This window comes from Polyodon spathula, chromosome 19 (assembly GCF_017654505.1).
Source record: "Polyodon spathula isolate WHYD16114869_AA chromosome 19, ASM1765450v1, whole genome shotgun sequence".
NCBI lineage: Eukaryota > Metazoa > Chordata > Actinopteri > Acipenseriformes > Polyodontidae > Polyodon > Polyodon spathula.
This window is the reverse complement of record NC_054552.1, coordinates 9,512,567-9,534,350: the sequence shown is the minus strand read 5'-3', so window position 1 is coordinate 9,534,350 and position 21,784 is coordinate 9,512,567. Positions and strand designations below refer to the sequence as shown.

Here is a 21,784-nt window from a genome sequence, read left to right as displayed (position 1 = left end):
AATATACTTCAAAAGACTGGAAACTGAATTATATTTTCACTGGAAAATGCTTATTTGACTATCTGACCAACACTATGCAGCATAAAGTGCAGTTGTGAAATACTCTTTAAGTAAGTCTTGTAAATTTGGCCGACTGGTAACATAGCTCTCAAGATCAGCATTGTTTTTATTTCGTATCTCCTTATTTACAAATAGAGCATCCCACGTGTTTTTGCACAGAACATTCTGTTTCCTTGTGTGAGCCCTCTCCAATTTTGACGGTGGAAAGAGTGGGCTGCAGATTGCCATTAGGAGCCAAGATTGTACATCTGCTCCATTCCTTGTACGCTTGTGAAGATCTTAACATGATAGTTGTGTGAGGAATTGCCTGTCACCGTCCTTGGTCTGTAACCTTGTTTGTGTTGGGGATGTCTTGCGCCACTGCAGAGTTTAAAACATTAAGCATCCAGCTCCACTTTTACTTTACCAGCCCAATCCCTTGGTTACAGTACTGTATTCAAAGAGACTGACCACTGAAAGTACCTTTCTCAGTGTGATGAGTACACCATTCTTTAATCTCAATGAAGCGTGGGTGTTGGGTCAAATGTATTTCACATGCCCTTATAAATCTCTGGTAAGGCTGCGCTGAACTGCAATGATTGTAATTTGGTCACACCCAGGCCTCAGCACTACAGCATAAGTTTATCAGTATCTTATCAGTTACTTATCACTTTTTGTATAATGTGCCCATAAATCTGTCTCTAAGGTTGATCTGTAGCGGCCCTCTAGTCAAACTCGAGTTATGATCTCCTGCTGTTTGCAGTATGTTGTAACTGAGACTAAACTTTAGATAAAAAGACATTTTTAGTGTTCTCTTTACCACTTCACAGTGCTCAATGCCAAAAACTCACTTTATGTACTGTTAGCATAATATACAGAAATTCAAATACTTACCATCTTGGCTATATGTTACTGTAGGACTTATCATAATCATCATGTGTTCTCATGTTCACTTTTCAATATATCCATTACTGTAAACACCAATCATTAGGTAAAACCAATGCAACGATGCAGTTATGTCTGCTATAGTTTGTTATGGTTTTACTTGTAAATAACAGGGCTGTGTTGGGTTGATATAGGAATGGAGAGCGTGATCCACTGCTCTATTTCAGCATGTGAAACTCTGTAGTCGCAATAGCATGTGAGGCTTTTGGGTTTAACTGGCTCTACTGTACTGTTGTAAGCCTTCTGGGCATTGCAGTGGCCCCACCTGATTCCTTTTGTGACTCTTTTGAAGGATGTCAAAGATTGGCTCCCCCCCCCCCCAATCTATCACCTTTCCCACACTAATTGAGATCCATGACTCTTCCATGCTGCCTTTTTAAAAGCTGTGATCCACTGGTTTCACCGTCTTAGGTAGCTAGTAATTCTAGGCCATACATCAGAGCGTCTGACAGATGTGGCTGGAATGTAATAGGGCAGTGATTTGATAGAGCTCTGACAGTTACACACTGCAGTGCCCATGAGAAATACCAAAGGATTATTTAAGAGCAAGTGCACGATTGAAATTCATGTATTTATAAATGGTATGAAATATCAGTACTGGATGTGAGACCTCTAACCTTCTGGGAAGAGGGAGGAACTTAAACTAGCATGTTCATATGTTTTATTTAGCAAGTAATCCGAGCTTGACTTGGGTTTGTGACATTTTTGTGTCAACTGCATACAATATGTAAGGCTGCTTTTCACCAGCTGGCAGGTTAAAATGCAGTACTAGGGGGCACTGGGGGACAGAAAACACAAAAGTTACAACTTTTATACAGTGTGCATACAGTCCTCTAATACTGTGTATTTAAGAGTTATAAAATACAAGAATGAACTACTGTACCGTGCCACAGTATGGTGGAAAATGGCTAGTTTGTCTGTTTGCCAAAGTAAAATTTGATTTTAAGGAGACGGATCTCTAACAAGCAGTACAAAAATACCAAAGCAGAGATTCAATTGCAGCATATAAGTACTACCTGTGTCTTACACTGATGCATGTTAAAAAAAAACAAAAAAACGCAGTAATGGATAGCTGAAATGTCATCAGTGTTACAGTGGTGACAAGTGAGCAGAGGCAATGAAACTGATGTACTGCATCTTTATTACTTTGCCTGTTCTGTGCATGAATAATCTTTGCATCCTACTTCTGGAATACATAAAGAACACGAAATTGAATGCACAACAGTTAAATGATTTTGCAGCCCATGGTTTTAAAAACAAACAAAAAAAAAAAGCAAAAAAAAACAAAATGGACTACTCATAATGTAGCTGAAGGCCTCACAGTTAACATGAAGAGTGTTTGCAAAGAAATGACACACTATAAATCAAGACTGTTGTAGTTTTTGTTCCAGAAGTCTGTTGAGGTATAGTGCTGCAGCAGCTACATTTACAGGCAGTGTATAAAATTTGCTGTTTGTACTGTAGCAATCGGTCATAACCATGGTAACATGGAAGTCAAGCAGGAAAAAACATTCCAGGGCTGTACTGCAAGTGTTTCACAGCTACTGACTGAGCTGTGTGCTGAGAGGGTCACCGCTGGAGACAGGAAGTTCTGGAGACAAGGGGAGGAGGAGGAGTGACTCTTACAGGCTTTGGTGCTGAAGCCAAGATGTGCTGCAGATGTGCCGTGCGAGGGTAACTCCAGCACACATGGAAGGAGACGACTCTGCCCTTTACAGTAATGAAGGGAGGAGGGTGCAGTTCTGGATTAATAGGCAGTCCATGCCAGGGGAAAAAAAAAAATCCCTTTTAGTGGATCATTATCCATAAAAATAAGCTTGGAAAAATTAACTACTAAACTTTGTGTGCAAATTGTGGGAATTTATTTATTTATTTATTTAAAATCCGTAGTTACTTATTCTTCACTGCAGGTACTTTAGCCAAGTTTTCTAACAACTGGTCTACTTAAACTCACAGCCTTCCATTCTCCAGCACAGAAATCCCCAAGCAATTTGATACGGCTTATATACATTTTAGATTATCACTTTTAACCATAAGAAAGTACTAAAGCCAATTGCAGTATCTTACACAGCGTGTGCAGCCACTCGCTCTTGGCTGCTCAACTGAAGTTGAACCCTTTCCACTTTTAAAAAGAATCCTCCACATTGATTGCTTGCACTTTATCTGTGAGGCATTTAAGGTAAGCTTTGACCTCATAAAGTTCAAACATTACCAGTGCATTGTATCCCATTAGAAGATAGCTAAGCTGACATTCTGGTGTTGGAGGTATGTTGACAGACCAGTGGGTGGGTTAGGGAGATTTCCTTTCTTTTCTTGTAGGCCAAACCGATAATGTTTATGTAAATGAGCTATCTAGGATGTTCACTGTTTATTCAAATTCCTGAATTTGTATTATATATAAGCTGCAGATCTGACTTGACCTGACTTTTGACAGAGTCCTGATGCCCTAGAAGGTGCTTGGTTGGCAGTTGCTTCCGTTTGAAAGCCTGACCTTTCATACGAAGCATTCTCCAAAGTGATTGCAGATGACTTTGCTGTTGATTTCCAAACCTGAAATAGAGGTGGTAAACATTGAGGAATGCTTAGATGAGTCTTATTAACCCCATAATAAAAACAAGAATGGATCAAACTCCTGTGCAGTGGAGTTTTATTTCCATCCCTGTGCCCTATTTATATGATTTTGCTATTGCTTGACAAGCAGTTTGTGCAACAAGATCTGGATACCATTGCATTGTTTATAGTTGAGTTTTTGCAGCTAGCCAAACAGTGTCAGTGTTGGTGGTAAAATGTGCTATTGGAATGTTCTGTTTAACTCGTGTGTGTGTGTCCAGCGGTCCAGATAAACTGTGTACCTGCGGTTTTTACACATGAAAAAATCTGAACTACACACTAAATTTAAATTATAATGCGTAAAAATATGCATAGCAATTTTGCTGTACAACGTGTCTGCCTCCCCTAAAATTTTCGCTAACAACTACATCTCCCAGAATATAATAGTTTTCAATTACTATGTTACTACAGAAGAAAAGCCAACCTAACAAACACAATCCAGTCTCTTGCTAGCCCTGTTGTCTTTGTAGCCAATCACAGTAAGAATAAGAAATTAAAAGCTACACAGGTTGAAGCATAAACACCCCAGTCTAGCTACAAATCCAAGTGAATCCAAGTGGAACCATCGTCAGAAGCAACCGCTTTATCTGAATGGCTTTATATTGAAGTTTTAATATTCACTGAGGTTTTTTTTTTTTTTTTTTTTTTAAATGTAAAATGTAAGTAACGTAATTTGCAGAGTCAGTGTGATACCTTGGAAAAAAAAAAAAAAAATGCGCCGAGCCGATTTAATGTAAAATGGAGGGCTCTTTTTTAATGCCTACCCTATTAAAGAGTGTACATTATTTATAGATATTACTCATGATTTCAAGGTAATGTTGCATTTTACTCTCTCAGTGTTAAAATTAGAGGGTAAGTTACTCCCAGACCCAAAACCTTATCTGGAGCGCTGAGTGTGTCACAATATTTGAAGCAGAGGTTTAAACTCATTCAAGGTATGTTTGCTGAGAAAGAGAATGCATTTTGTATTGTTGTAAGTATGATCATATAGGTTTGGACTGATACAGTAGGAGGGCTACAAATAAACTATTACAATTTGAAAAAAGTCAATGTTAACAACTGTAATATCAAAAAGCCCACACAAATATGAGGGTGGTCTGTTCCTTTGTCTCCAAGCTGTTACTGTTATGATGTAGTATTATTATTATTATTATTATAATATTATATATTTTAATGTACTACACATACATGCTAACACAAGGATACAAAACATATTTGCTTCATTGCACAGCTTGTTAAAGTACATTTATCTTAGCCCTGCTACTTGAGTTGTTAGTACGGTAGAGTATAATAGAACCATTTCTTTTTGATGTCTGACCGGCCTTTCATAACTGCGGTTCCCTAGGCTGCAGTTAATCATACAATAGTGGACTACCCAGTGATTTTGCTTGTCACATGACGTCAAGGCAAGCTCTCAGCTCTTATCCATTTTCAATCGGCTCAACACAGTGAGACGAAGTGTTCGTGCCCTGGGTCCCTCGACGCAGACACCCAAGCCTGGGGGAGCTGGGGGCTGTTTTACAGGCTCCCCCTGTTCTTCTACAAGGGAATCGGAACAATAATGTTGTAGGCCAACACAGCAAAGCCAGAGCCCTGTTTGTCTATCTGTTTGTATAGTGCTGCTTCATTGTATCTAGCTCGCACATCGGAAAATTATGTAATATCGAGGTCAGTGAATTGATGCACTGAAGTTCAGTGTGTCTACAGAATACTCTATATGGCCTAACCAGGAACTAACTAAATGTATGTTTGTTTTTTTTGTTTTTTTATACTGGGTAAATTGAGTTAATCCTAAAACATGCACAATAGTACTGCTGTTCTGTAGCTGTCTGTATGTGTCCTGCTGCACGTGCGGTGAGAGTGACGGGACATTCCCTTTGCTGCTCAATCGTTGGGTTTTCCTGCAGGTCCTCTGAACAGGATAGTGGCACTGGGTACCTGTGTTGTATAAAAGAGCTAATTGACTTTGTGGTACTCCAGGTGGTATTGCACAAATAAAACCAGGAGCTCCCTGCCTCGATTTGCATCACATTTTCCGTGCATGGCTATTTTTACATTTCTTTTTATACAGAGAGAGATAAAGTTCATTTTTTTCAAAATGCAAAATCTCTGAATTAAGTGCACTGTCATCTCAACTGTGTGTTCAATCAACTGCATTATGTTGAGGTTCTTCATCCAAAACTATAAGACACTGAATGGTGGCGTGTGCAGTGCTTTATTGGTGACGTCAGTGGATCGAGAACTTAAGGTATTACTGTTGAGACATCTGGCTTGGCCTTCAAAATATCAATTGTCAATTTTAATTTTACATCTATAAAAAACACACAATTCCATAAGAGTTGAGCAGGCCTGTATCAGGGAGGGTATGTAAAAGATGAACTTGATGAAGGCCAAAATCTGATTGCACTTCTAACCTCCCCCCGAACTAAATATTTTGGCAGTACTAGGAAATCCTGACAGCAAGTACAGAGATATTGAGTTAAATAATAGCTGCATTTATAGAGAGTTGCATTCCTCCTTTCCATCTCATTAGCTTTAATTAATGAGGCCAGACGTTCAGAGTAATTTAATTAGACTCGGAATCCAAAGTGCGTCACGTTTGGCCAGGGTTGGCTGATTTTAAATTAGGTCGATTTTTAAATCACTTGATTTAAAAAAAAATATATAATAATAATAATAATAATCATTGATTGTAAATCATTTTTTTCATTTACTACCAGTTGTATATAGTTTCTCAAGGAAAATAAATGAAAAGTATGTTTTAAAAACCTTCTATGAATACATACATCTTAAACTTGTACTGTCTATAAACTAAAAGGGCTGGATTCTGATCATAGTGCAAATGCGAATACAAGCGTGAATGAAGCTTGCCCCCGATTCTGTGGCGCATAAATGAAAATTTAAAAAAATACTGCACTGAAATCGTATTCTGAAGACATGTCTTGCCGTTACAGCGCGCCTGCCCCATCATTAACATATTCGCCGAAGTGATTATGATGACAATCGGGTCCCAAATAGACAATTGAGCACTGTGTTGAGACCTGCTGAAATCAGGTTTATTTAGTGGCTCAATCAGGCACGTTAACAATTGAGCACACTACAGAAAGCAAAGTAGTCCTAAGTAACAACTGTGTCCATTTTGAAAAATCAAAGAAGGAAGTGTAAAAGAAAAGAATGACTGGGATGAATGAGAGGTATTTTTCTCTGGCGTACTCCATCGCTAAATTCTTGTAGTTCACATACTGTAGTTCACATTTAGAGGATGCCACAGTGATAAATAATTTGCTTTATTTATGTGTTCGTTTAAGATTGAGCAATTTAGTTTGGTTTAAATTAACTATTCTCAAACCACCCTTTCCAACATCCTTAAATTTGAGACACTGAGACAAATGGTGACAATTCTATCTCTAAATGTTCCGGACACGTTTGCTGCAGGTGCCTGCGTAAGAGTGCAAGAATACCATGTATCTCCACACACAATTGTTATACATTCACGCAAATATTTAAACACATCTTTACCTTCAGAAAGATTTGTTTAAACAGTAACTCATTTTGTAACTTAACAAAAACAAAGTGGTGTTATGCGAGTGTCTGAAGTTCTGGTTGAACTCCCTGCAGAAGGTAGAACCAAGTCTTTCCTGTTTGTTTTTCGACACAAACCGCTGCTCATACAATTAAACCCAACCTGCAGCTCCCAGATTGATATTACTGTAGAATGAGATGAGGTTGACTTTTACATAGCTGGTTTCATGGTGCAGATTGAAATGTGGCTACATGCTTCTTTGGGCTCACGAGTATGGCGGTCTGTTATGGGGAATGAAGCACAGAAGTCTAAACTATAGAAGAACGTTGTAAGCAGTGAATGAGGCCAGTCTGCTTTGGGCTCACGGTTCATTGCTGTGGCCTTGTAGCTTGTGTACATCATCAGTGGTCTGTAAACATCCTCTGCTTTTGCAAATGGCAATGGAAAGTTTCCAAGAGATCTGTTGCATTTGTTTCTAAACACTATGTTCAATCAATAACTTCAAGAAAAATGCCAAAATCCTTTCCAGCGTAGCCGCAATCTTTTTAAACTTGTGTGGTGTACAGTACTGGAACATGCTGTCTTCATATTCTTGCCCTGTAGTTCTGTTTTGGGTTATTGCTTCCCTCTGTTGGTAAATCCATACGTAAATTCAAACATGCCATCATAAGTTTTAAGAAGTAGAACTATGAATGTAATCATGTTGTCAAAGTTTCGGCAGGTTGCCTGTTGTGTCGTGAATGATGACCAATTAATTTGATTAAATATAGCTTGATTGGTTTAAAAACTCCTGTAGTTTCAGTTTCCCCAAATCGTACATTCATAAAAAATGATTAAATAAATTATACCCTTTTACCTCCTTATCAAATAGGGGACTTTCAGAAGCAAGTGTAAGCTCTTTCCATTCCAGCATCACAACTGTATTGTAGGGTTTATTCAATGTATCCATAATTTTGTTGACTTTATACACCTGCTTGACCAACCAGTGGGTTGCCGCATGAAAACCCGGTCTCCATGAAGGGGTTTCGGTTTGGGCAGGTTGCATAATCTTGGAGATGACTCTGTTGCATTGACTGCAGCTGAAGGAATCGATCAGTCTGAGTGAAGCCTGGCTGCAGTAATACACATGTGCTATTCATCGTTGAGGACTTCCCGACTGCCTAAAATGTATTGAAGTGTAGTCTGCGTGCTTTGAAATGTTAAAGAATGCTGGCACAGCGATGATTGATTAAGGAACAGTGGGTGCTTGTTTGTGGGGAAACACTAAGCATGGTGAATCCTATACATTACTATGCATGCTATGTAAATGAATTATACCAGTAGTCTCATTCTGACCCAGAATAAACCTGCTTGGATGGAGTGTTTTATTGCTAGGTGGCGCTCTGATTTGCTTTTTACTCTCACTTGACTTTTTTTTTTTTCATTGATTTAATCAGAGCATTAGAATGATCAGAAGTCCCATATAATTTAAAATAGTACCTCAAAATAAAGTACAAACCTTCACATTACAATTAACCATTAAAATACTAGAAGTGTTCAAGTTTGTGCATTCATATTTTTTAATGCAAAAAACATTTTGATTATTTTATTTATGATTCAGTTTAAGTAACAAAAAAGCAGTTGAAGCTAACTTTTGCAATTTATTTTAATCAATGAATATAATCATTCTGATATGCCAAGGGATTTTCCTGGTATACTGTATCCAAACTGTGGAGCAACATCTAATTGTAAGTTGGAGCCTACTTGTGCATATATAATGTTTACTCTCCTACAGCCTGTCCTTTTATACAGTATTGTATTTCCTTTAATTAAATGCTATCCACTGCATGGCTGCTTTGTGGTGAAAAACACTTGTGCTAGTGTGTGCCAACACTCTTCATTTTCTAATGGGAATTAGGTTTTGTGCTTGGAAGGTGGAAGATTTACAGCCCAAGAAACTGTGTATGCAGAGGGAAAGGAAGGTGCATTCAACACAATGCACATGAACCAATGTTCTCAGCCATGTTCCTAAACAGAACATCCATATAGACCCCATGCAAATACCGGTAATTCCACTGAAATAGCAAAAGCCTTTACACACAGCAGTGTTTTGAAATGTCTTTTTTTATCTGTAACTTCTATGCAAACACGAATCCTGTTTTTTTTTCTTCCATCGGCAGTAAAACTTCCTTGAACTGTACAAAATACCCTTTTGAAGTTCTGTATTTTCTTTACGTCTTAATCATATTAAGTTATTGAATCACTCGGGATAACATGAAGTCATGAAAAACTATGATAAATTAATATTATTAATTTTTAAGTTTTAGCTTAAGGTGCGAGTCAAACTACCGTTCAGATAATGTTTTTAACTGTTGTCTTGTGGTTGAACCAGGCTTTATGCTCTGGGCTATCCTGCATGGCTGCCTCCTAATTCTGGCAGTTCACTGGTGATGTGTAATACTTCTAAAATTTCCTCCATGTCTCTTTTATACCAGGCACAGTGGGTTGGAGTCCACTGGGAGCAATTGTTAAAGGAGAAGTACTGCATTTTCACAAGCCATCAGACACTACAAGAAGATTATTTATAGCTTTCAGAAGATACTCAATACTTGGTGTATTTTGAGCAACTGTGGCAAGCTCTTGATGTGTCTCGGATTTCGCCCACCAGTTTCAGGTTAATTTGGTCACTGGCCAATGCTCCCTGTTGACATCGATAGTTTATTTTGCTTTGTTTTTTTTCTGTTGACACTTCATTCAGAACTGGCTGTTTGTTTTAACGAGGGGGAATAACAAGAAGAGTCAGTTTGCAGCAGGAACAAAGTCTGCTTTTGATGCTGAATTGAGTTAAAAGCTCCTCTTTTAAAAGCATGGAAAATGTCTTGTCTATTCAGTGACGGCATAGATGATCATCAAGGACTTTGCACATTTACAGTTGACAGTTGTTACAAAATGACAAACACTGAGCACTTTGTTGGGGTACCTCGGGATCCTATTAATGTAACAGAGTAACAGCACCACTAACACAGTAAAAATGTAGATTCCGCAGCAATTTACAGCATCTTTCTCAGCAGATGCAAGCCTTGCTGGAACCCTTCCGTGTACCTGTGGTTTGGTGACTGAAATACTGCACGCATTCCCCTGGGCCCAAAGCCAGTCTTGTAAACTCAGTGTGATGCCTGAATCTAACAGGGCCATGCAAGGGAAGAAGAAAGGATAGCATTCCTAGCCTTTGCTCTGCAATCTCGACCTGTTTTGAAAGCTTCTTGTCAGCTCTGTCATCTGATTTAACTCCAACCTTCTGAAAGTAGTTCCGGATGAAAGTCAGATTTCACAGGAGGTCTCAGAATATAATTTTTTATGGGGTGGGGGGGGGGGGGGGGGGGGGCAACTGGGGCAGTACCACACAGTACTGTAATAGTATTGTAGTCGTTACACTGGTGAGAGTTTGGTATTTTATTGTAAACATATTCACATCTACTACCACACAGTCCACAGCGAAGTTCTGGACTGTGGGGAAACTAGGGGTTAAGCAGGTTATTGCTTCTATTCTTGGCTGATCTGTCTTGCCCTGAAGATTTGGCCATTTTAGCTTGGCTTGAGATACACTGTACACACAAGAACAAAAACCTGTGAAACTTGAGAGGACCATGTGCTTGTAGTAATTATATAGGGGGGCAAGAGGGCATAATTTTGAAAGAAAAAAGGGGTGTGAATACCTCGTGTGTTTATGTTTTATATATATATATATATTTTTTCTATTCAAGAAATTTTTTGTTTGCTTAATATTATTATTTCTGTCAGGAGCTGAGCAGGAGAGCTGTGTCTGTGTGTTAGTTATGTACAGTGAGATGTTAAATAGCATAGGAAGGGAAGCCAAGCAGCCTCGTCAGAGGATGCTGCAGTGATTTATGCAGGGCAATTTACCCACAACAGTAAAAAAGTGGGGGAGAAAAAAAAAACACGAGCAGTCTGGTTTAGAAGTTCACTTTCTTTTATCTCTTGGTGCCTGTTGACTTTTAGTAAATCAATTTAATGATTTGACTTCATTTTTTGTAGTTGTTGCCGATTTGTGTCACCAAGCAAATACCAAAAACAAACAAGAAAAAAAAAATAAACAGTTCCACTTCTCTTTGTTACGTTGTGGTTTTGTGCAAGTTGTTTAAACATAGCGGTGCACTTCTGCAGAACGAAAAAAAGAGAGTAGTTTTATTCACAATTTGAGACGAATTGTTTAATTGGCATCTCTGAAGAAAGGTAGTGGCGTTTTATTTTGGGAAGCCTGCTTTTTGTTCCAGATGTTCAGGACGCTGGAGAGGATTTGTTTTGACACCACCAGAGTAGGGAAAGACACGGTTAGGCGCGGATTGCTGTGCTCTGTTTAATTAATTAGCCCTTCTCTTTGTGTCACACAGACAGCCGCTGGAAACAGCTCAGGAAAGGGAAAGGGAAAAGGTGTCTATCCTGGAGTCCGTCTGTTTTTTATTTTGTTTGTTTATATATATATATATATATATATATATATATATATATATATATATATATATATATATATATATATATATATATATATATTAGGTAAAACGAGGACGCAAAACGTTTCAATTCTGGATTACTTTATTCGATTCCTATCTGCTGGTATGAGGTTAAAGAGGAATGGCTCCTATACGCTAAATAGGTAAGCAGTATTGATTGTATATAACGGTATATTGCAACGCTATGGATGTGCATTTAAATAAATGCTCGTGTCTGTAATGCAAATCACAATGAACACGTATAATGTGGAAACGCATGTGTTGCAGTTATTGTTATAAAAATACTGTATCAGTACAAAATAGCTACAGTAAAAAACTCGCTCTTGTGAACCAAGACATAACAATATAGTGTAGCACTGCATTTTCCTGTTGTGAAGCGTTCAGCTGGTAGAGACGGGAATAATTATTTTATATTTTATGCAATGACTGTTCTCCGTTGCAGAAAACTTCGAACGGAGCAAATAGTACACCAGTAATCTACCAGGTACGGTGTAGTCATTACAGTACAATGCTTTTAGGACAGTTTAAAATAAAAATAAAAAAGCCTATCTCTGTAGACAGAATATTGTGCTGTATTACAAAAAAACACTTGTTGGGTAAAAGCACATGTGCAATTAGACTATAGACATTAAAAAAATAAATAAGCCCTAAGTAGTCACAGCCATTATTATTGTATTATATTATGATATTTGAATGTTACAAGTAATCAAGTGCTAAAGCAACAAGGGCAACAGGTCAGTACAAAATATAGGTTAACTACATGTGTAAACTTGTTTTACAGGTTTAATGTGTAGCTGAGATGTTTCATTTCATGGGAATTATGTAATAAAATAAAATACAGTACCTGTAAATAAACCAGCATACTGTATGGGAAACAGTCCATTAAATACAGGCATATCACCATTAATGTATCAATTGATGATCTATTTTTATTTAACAGGTGCTTCATGGATGAACATTAGACTCTTACTGCATAGCAGTTTCACTCATTGTTCGTTTTAACACATGATTGATTAGCCACATTATGTAAAAACCCCAGGTGTGTCCTATTCAACTCATAGTAGAACCTGGAATGAATCAAACTCCCATGCAATGGAAGTCTTATTTCCATTCCTGTCCAACAGTACTTTGACTAGCTCTGTTTTTTTTATTTGTTTACATTCATATAAGTTAATGTCAGTAGGTGTGTTTGTTTTTGTCATCAATTCTGATGGCTTCTTTCTTAACTCTAGAAGTCCATGCCTCCCTGGTTTTGCTTTCTTAATATCTCGGACACGGTACTTTGCACTCTTTCTTTATATTGTCAACAGCTGATAAGCAGCTCGGTTTGAATATTGCTTCGGCTATTTTAAAAAAACGTCCGGTAAGCATTGCATTTATGAAGCTTGCTTTGTTTAATTCAAATGCATTTAAAAACTACAAAAACACTCTGCCAATATCTGCACGCGTGCGCTCCATTATATAAACACATTGCACAAAAAAAAGCTTTCTCAACTGGTGACACGCAGCTGACTGACACGCACACAGCCCACCACTTTTAAAGGGGAACGCACCAAAAGGCTGATTGCTGGAACTCTTTTTTTCTGTTTCCATCGCGGAAGCTTTATTTATCATCTACTGCTTTTAATATGTATTTGTTTATTTAGCGAGGAGGTTAATTGATCAGGTTGGTTATGTGGCAGTCGGGTATGCGTCGTTCCAGTGACCAGATTTGTAGTAGACGCCGCCCTCAAATAAGGCACACTCAACAAGAAACAAATAAACAGGAAACAGATATACCATATTGGACAAGAAGGTCGGTGCCCTCAAAAACTGCTCTAATTCCAAGAAACGCCACCGTCAAATAAGCACGACTTTGAATAAACTTTGCAACAGTTTTAGGTCATTTAAAATAAACTCCCCAGCATTAATTTTAAAGATATATATGATATGCGTGTTTTGTTTTTTTATCCTCCAGTTATATGTCTACTGTGTTATTTGAGATTAGAAAAATACACAGCTCGTTTTATTTATTTTTTTAATGTTTATCTCACTATATTCACTTAACTAAACTTATATGGCTAGATTTACTATAAAGCACTCCAGTACAAACAACACAGGGTTTGCGCCATCTTTTTTCTAAGTGGAATAAGAAACTAGAATTAAAAAGCCAAGGATTATTATTATTATTATTATTATTATTATTATTATTATTATTATTATTATTATTATTATTATTTAAGAAGCTTTTTACTTACCTTAGCTATTTATTACTAGTTATGAAAAAGTTCTGTAAAACTTTTATCAAGTAATTGACGGTTCAGAAAGTCTGTTCACAATATTATGTTTTTGGTAGACGCTTTTAGTAGTATGGTAATATACTGTTAACATAGGAATAGCATGAAATGACATGTTTGCTATAATAGCGGTGACATGTTTTATTGGAATTCACAAACACAATCAGACTCAAGGCTGATTTTGATTGATTGATTTGATTAATCTAAACCACAGGGTACCCAAACTTCTGTGTACTTTGTAGCTATTTCAATGGAAGGTGCAGGACGCAGGTGTTTTGAGTACTGGTAATATTACAGCAGTATGCTTTATGCAACCTGTCGTGCCTAGGGAATTCCATGGAATTTTGATGATTTCCATCTAACATTGAGAATATTTTCTGGCTTTAATAAATGTAACCCTACCCTAACTAAATATGATATTGTGCTGTGGGGGGACAAAAGCACAATGCAGAGCTATTTTTATGGCAGTACCTTCCTAATATCATATTATGATCATGAAAATTACAAAGAATGCCAAGTATTGATGAATGGGGTCATCGGATCCTTAAATTTATTGCTTTGCTGAAACTCAGATTTTGTAAAGTAGATTGGGTTGTATTCTGGTGTCCTTCAATTGGTTAGAATTTTTTTTTTTTCCACATCAGCATGGCACACTTTTTTTTTATAATGGCTGATAGAGTACATATTGCCTTTTTATATATTGTACATCCAAGTTTTCCAAACAGTACATTGAATAACAGACTTTTTTTTTTTTTTTTAAGTTACAAATGTGTTCCTGGGATAGATTCTTATCCAAGCTGAGCATTTGCAAATAAGGCAAGACTGGGGCCTCCTCGGACTGAAAACATACCAAATAGCGCTACGCCATCATATCTGGGTCCAAAGTTAGTCTGGATTTGTCACTATGCTGGTGCTCTGTCACAGGCATCTCATATTTGCTTTTGTATGGTTCACTGACATCAGGTTGCTTAATTGTGCACCTGGAGGCATAAATCCGAGCCTGTCAGGGGCAGACAGATCTTTAAACATGTGACTTAATGAAGCGGAAAGATTGGAAACAGGTCACTGACAGCTATAGGCTCTGGCCCTACCAGTTCTGCTGGGCTCAGGTATTTTTCATTCCTGATGCAGGTTTAATTTATTTATTAGGTTGTTGAATTGGAGATCTGAAACCTGGGATCCATTTTAATTTATCCACAGTGTAGCGGTGGATAGAAGCACAAACGCTGCGATGTGGACATCTAAATTGAGACCAAACTCATTTCACTTCTGCCCACTAGGGCCAGTGTACCTGTACTGCATGTTTGGTTAGTTGTTACTGCATGAACTGTTTGATCATCAACACTAAAAACATCAAGATCCAAATCCATAACTGGTCCATTTTCTGTTTCCAGAAAACACTACCACCACATCCGGACCCAACCCGTAGGTAATGTAAATTGTTGCATTGAATTCGCTAGTCTACCGAACTTGCTCATTGCAGCAAGGGATGCAAACATCCTTTTGAAGAACAGTTGGAGAGAGCTCAGTCTTCACAAGGATAATCTTTAAAATTATGTTCAGTTGCTGTAGAACATGTGTGGGCCTAGGGTCAACCTCCAACTAAGAGCTTGTCCCTCAGTTGAACCTAAATTCCCAGGAATGCATCTCAAATAAATATACAATGCAGGACTATTTGGAAACAATCTGTGGTATGATTGTAGTAACATGGTTCATTTTTTAACAGTCCGCCCGTGTTTAATAGATTAGACCAGGGTTCTCAGCTCCAGTCCTCACAGATCTGTACAGGCAGAATTTTTCTTACAACATTTTGCTTTGTTTTGCAGACTTTGTTTTGTTTGTTTGTTTGTTTGTTTGTTTGTGTTGCCATTATATAGAAAACACAATAAAAAGGGTGGAATAATGGTAATAGAGTGACTAACAGGTAAGCAATTAATTTGGTACAGTAGCAGTGGTTACAGTAGCTTTTAACAATAGGATGGTCCACATCTCCTCACATACTCAGGTGGGGCTGCTTTACTGACCAAGAGGTATCTGTGCACCTCATGTCAACAATCAACGTACTGTTTTGGTTGCTGTTATTGGCAGTTTCAGGTGGACACACGCTTCCTCCATTACAGCACATACTGTACTTGCAGCAGTAGATTATACTTTCATCAGAGTGCTGTGTAATCCCTGAGGGAAAGCTAAACCCCTTGGATTGATAAAGAGAAAGTGCTTGGGGGGGGGGGGGGGTATTTTTTTTCCTGCAGAGAGATCAGCTACAGCAGCACCAGTACTAGTCAGCAGTTATTTATGCAAGTACTTTTTGCCAACCTAATCTTTCCGCCTTTCGGGTCATAGCCAACAAGAGCGAGAGAGAGGCTGGCTGTGATCGGTTGTTGTGAAGTTGAGCAGCTCAGTGTGCAGGATCGCACTGCTGCTGCTGCTGCTACTGCTGTAACTGCCATCACCGACTGCTGCTGTTTCTTCAGCTTTTAACATCAGCTTCTGAGTGCCAGATTCCTCATCTACTGTAACATTGACTCCTACATGAGAAATACCTGCACTCTACAATCCCTCCCTCCTTAGGAGGTTTCTGCTGGAGAGGGAAGTGGAAGCTACACTAGGCTGCAATGCTGCTGTCTCCAACCAGGTGTCTAACACTTCAGTGACTGGTCGTTTAAGAGCCTGAGCAGGAGGGGGGGCAAGGAAGACACAGCCCCACCCCCCCTTTGAAGAGGCTGCATGGGCGTTCTGGTTTGTTGTGATTGCTTCTTCTATAGGTAACTGTTTCTTTCTTGTTTGCAGTGTACAGATTTAATTCGGGGTGTGTTTGTGTTTTTCTGGGGGGATATATATAAAAGGAGACGTTGTGTTAGCAGAAATAACATGTAAACATTCTTCTGGTTTGTGTGGAGTAGAGAGGCAGCTTGGCTAGGGTAAATGGCTCTTAGCCTGGTTTGAATACTAGCTTGATCACATTGTGGGATCCGTTTACTGTAGGGGGCATTTCAGTTTGGAACTGTGTTTTGCTTTTGTTTGCTGTGAAAGTTTGGAAACTTTTGTAACAGATAATCAACTTAACCTTCCTACTTTTCAAAAAACTATGAGCTGTTTTTTAAAGAAAAAAAGAAAGCAGTACAAAACTTTGCACTAAAACTGAAGCTCAGTAACTTGCCCATCCGAATCAGTCACACGTGGTGTAAATTGACCCCTCACCCAGGTACCCCTGATAATCTTGCATACATAGAGAGCTTAATGGATTTATCCCAACTGTCTTATGTCTTCCTGACAGAGTGTGTAGGAGCACAGTGATGAATGTTAACTGTGTAAAAGCATTCTCTATGTACACAGTTTAGACTAGGGTAAGACTTAGAGTAAAGTAAGTTAAGAAACTGGATTAACGGAGGCTCTACAGTTGCCTGCATAGTTAGGTAAACAGTCAAACAGTTGGCAAAATGCCATCTAGCACAGCTAGGGCAGGAGGAGCTGAAATGTTAACTGAAGTCAGCTGAACTGTAAAAGCCTGCACAGCTGCATTAAATTAAACTAGATGCACTTGAATCTAGTCCAGCCCAGAGAACAGTCTGTCCTTTGTCATTTGTTGCTGGTAGCTTTTCGTTGTTTTACTTAAAACATATGGCACTGCTGAACAAAGGAAAGTGTGTGCTGCAGCAACTGTTTTATAACCCAGTTCTGATTCAAATACAACCTAGGGATATGATAGCTGTGTGACTGTACTGTGTCATGCAGTACTTTAATTAACCAGGCTTATTTCTACAAATGAAAGAATTGTATTTCAGTGTAAAATTGAACTTTGTGAGATACTGCAATATTAAGGCATAATGTGCTAATGCTGCAGCTGCATTTACACGTAAATCAGCCTTGTCCTTTACTGATATTGGGCATCGCTGGTCAGCATTCGTGCCAAAGAAAAAACAGCTGGGAAAAGTAATGCATCTGCGTGTGTGTAGCCATGTTAGAATGCCTGTGTAAAAACAGTACGCTGTGCTTAAACAGTCATGTCATTCCCTGGTGCCAGCTTTGAATCCAGCCTACAGAAAGGTGACCTGAAGCAGTGTGGTGCTCTTTGTTACCTCATTAGTACAACATTCTCAAGTGACTTTTAGTCTTTTGCTGTTGACCTTTTTTTTCTGTTTCAGGCTAAAACAGCGTTCTTCAATTGACGGCCCGCGGGCAAAATCTGGCCGCGAGAGCCTTCTGTCTGGCCCGTCTGGTGTCAGCTGCAGTGCTGCCAACTGGGCGTTTTTTTTTTCCACAAAATGTGGCTGTTTTTAATTACGTTTTGCGGGAAAATCACTTTAATTTTATGCGGTTTTAATTTGAAACAACTAAATAGGCTTTTAAAGTCTTTAATTTCTCATTAAACGCAGAATGAAGATTGCTAAAACAAGAGCACAGCATTTTAATAAATGACGAGTCCTGTATTAATGTTAGTACAATTACAAATAGTGATTGTAATAAAGTGTGTCCTATATTTATTCTTTTTTAAGTTATAGAGTAATCACTTATTAAAATGTTGCAACCTCATTTGCATGCAGTTTCTTCATTCTGCATGCACCAAAACATGTACACTTAAACCAATTTTACTACTAAATGGCTAGCGTGGATCAATCGAATTCTTAAAGAAGAAGAAAGCATTTGGGGTTGGAGGGGAGAGAAACACAAAAAAACAACAATTCTAAATATAATAATAATATTGAAATTATATTTTACTAACCCCTAAAAAGGAAATATTTAATATATTAGAAAGCTGCTTGTTCACAGTTAATACAAAAACTGAGTACTTTAAAACTAGCGTTTCTAGTGGCAAATCACACCACCATTTCCACTGTGGATTGCTTGTGTGAGATGGTCAAAGACGTTGTAAATGACACAAACTGCACCGATCTCAAAGACACCCAGCTGCACAGAACTTAGTGCACAGCAGTGACACATTCAGCCCTGGGGCCATGCTTTTTTAAATTTAAATTTTTTATTATAGTTTCTTTCGGGAAGAAGTAGGCAGGTTTTTGTAAAAGTAATTGTCCTTCATTACAAATGTTAGTTGCAGATGTGTGTGGTTGAAAGGTCGCCGCTATCTACAGGGTGTTTATGTCCCCTGACAAGTACCCTGTGGCCCCCCAAGATTTGGACATTGCCTTATCTGGCCCGCCAGTGAATGTAATTGAATACCCTTGGGCTAGAAGTCCACTAAGACCCTGTCCACATTATGCCTTTAAAACGTTTTTAGTTGCCTTTTTAAACCAGCTTAAAAGTTGTAAATACAGTTAATGTCCACACTACGCCGTATTCATTACCGTGCTCAAGAACCAAACTCGAGACCACCTCAGGGGTAGTCTCGAGTCTGGTTCTAAATTAGCTTGCATCAGGTAGTGCGGTTTGTCAGCAGTGTGGACGCTGTAATACCAAACTACATTTTTTGTGTATTCTCCAGTATCCCAAAATGCTTTCTGATACATTTTGATGCGTGAACATTACAAATACAGTACTCAGAACAGGAGCATGAAGGAGTTGAGAATGACTATCAATACTGCTATACCTTATACAATTTCTGAGGCTTGTTGTAAAATGGTCTTTTCTAGCAGCAGTCCTATTTTCTACTGCAGAGAAAAATCTGTGTACTATGACATATAACAGAGAAAACCGGTGATCACAATGGAAGCAGTCCATTAACTGGCTACTTTTCTAGAGTGCTGTGCTAGCCAGAAGGAATGTCAATCCGATTGCACACATTCTTTTAAATCAGCATTTTTTTTTGTTTTTTAAATGAAATTCACTGACTTCTATAGTGTGTCCAGGATATAAGCGATTAATGCAGGAGAAATCGTTGACTGCATATTGTGTCGCAGGGCCATGTGAATTATATTATCACATATGAACATGTTTTACATAACTGCAGTGGTGTTTGCTGCAGAACAAACATTCTCTTTTGATGTACTTGCTTTTTGTTTATTTCATTTCTGTAGCTACCGATTAAATAATTGCAGCTCTTGTTTTATATGTCTCAATGTCAGTTTGAGGAAAAAATAAATAAATGAAATCACTCATGAAAGCACTTGTTGAAACGTTTGTCTACCTGACTAGGAATAATACTACATTTTGGTGGACACTGACAGCTTTTAGTAGGTAAAATAAAGACATTATTTTAATAGTGTAGTGGGAAAGAAAGTGGAATTTCAAAACATGGGTCACTGTTTAAAGTTTCCAGTAGCCCACAGCCTTGATCATAGTGCCATATGTGTAGGCATACATATAGTATGCCTACACAATGGCCCCCTGTCAACAAAAATATTTGCTGATTTTAAGATAGGCAGTACTTAACCCTATCTTGTAATGCATGTTGTATTTTTTTTCTTCCTGTTATGCATTAAACAGGAGTGTAGGTGAACCGGCTGTGATTGGCCACTCCTGGATTTTGACAGCTGATGCAGTCCCATTAGAAATGGGTACCCACATCTTTCATTCAGCAGTGAAGCCCAAAGCTGCTCATTAATTTTTATTTTTTATTGTTGCCGCTTTTGCCCACTTGCTTATTGAGAATACATCTGCCAGGTGGCTGCATCTCTTTGCGTGCATGCTCCAGGGATACCAGGAAAGATCACACCAGGAGTCTCCTCTTGCTGATTGAACTATATGGCTTATTGAACAGGGGCAGCCCTAGAGAGATTAGTGAGAGTATCTGGTTTTAACGTGTTGATAGGTCATCAACAGCAAACAAGCCGTAGATGTTTTTGTGGTAATGATGGGTCTTCCAGATTTCGATCCTAAAATCAATTTTTGAATGTTAAAAGCATTGGGACTTGTTTAAATCGAAGGTTATATATATTAGTTTTTTAGTGTATATCATGTATTATACATTAAAAATATTAAAATATTTTCTTGTTGTTACTGTACCTTGTAAAGCACTTTGCGATGGTGGTTCACTGTGAAAGGCGCTAAATAAAATAGATTGATGGATTTGATTGATAAACAGCACAGGACAGCTCATCAACAAACAGGCAAGTGCCTCCTAACAACATTGCAATTACAGTGACATTTAGGGTTTTAAAAACTGACTATTTTCCAATTTCTGATGCACTGGTACTTATATTTTCATTAAATGGTCACACTGTGCTGTTAAGCCAATGTTGAAAATATCATATTTTATAGGTGTTTCCTATAAACCTTCTATAGAAGTATATGGTTTGCTTCTTCAGATGTAACAAAGATTTAAGGTGTAATTTATACTTTATACCTTCTATGTACAGAAACAGGTTTCAAGGCAGGATGAACTCGACTGCTAAAACTGCTTTTTTAGACATGTACACAAAACGGACAGTCAACCCGGGTTGCATCCTTTTGTATACAGTGAAGTCTACACAAAGCTAAACCAAGTACTTTTACACAGACAGGAATTGTTTCAGTGTGAAACTGAGCATAACAGAGAAGACATTTCAGCTTCAAACCACACTGTAATTGCTACACTGGTCTTTCTAATTAATTGCAGAGGGATTTGCAAACAGTGCTTTACAGTTGTTTACAGGACCACCCCAAAGTGATTGAGGGAGATTGCCCCTATTAGGAACTCAGCATGGGCAGTTTCCTTTTTACAGTTATCTCCAAGTGGGACATGCTGTGAAGTAATTTTCCAAGTAGCCTTCTGTAACTGACTTGTTCCATGTTCTTATCTGAAGATATGTTACAGGATGAACCTATTCCGATGCAAACTCTGTTTTGTTTGCTTTCATAGGGGTCAGCTGAGTATAAGATCAAGTTAAACAACCCAATCACTTTTCTGTAATGGTGGCTATCACCAAATCATGGTTCACAAAGTAAATTGCTATATTTAGTTTAAACATTGGATACCTTGGGTGGAAGTAGTTAATCCACCAGGC

At 38.2% G+C, this 21,784-nt stretch overlaps 1 protein-coding gene across 3 annotated transcripts in view; it reads left to right on the top strand.

Moving 5' to 3' along the window:
• LOC121295086 (MOB kinase activator 2-like) overlaps positions 1-21,784 on the top strand; it is an 84,216-nt gene that overhangs the window by 24,210 nt on the left and 38,222 nt on the right. Inside the window, exon 1 of one of the 3 annotated variants that reach the window (XM_041219408.1) lies at positions 11,719-11,771. The exons of 1 other annotated variant lie outside the window; for it this stretch is intronic. In XM_041219408.1, the coding sequence (XP_041075342.1) occupies positions 11,734-11,771 (38 nt within the window). In that variant the 5' untranslated portion in view covers positions 11,719-11,733. Of the gene's footprint in view, positions 1-11,718; positions 11,772-16,291; positions 16,670-21,784 lie in introns of those variants that run through there. One more of the 3 variants, XM_041219407.1, reaches the window with a different exon arrangement.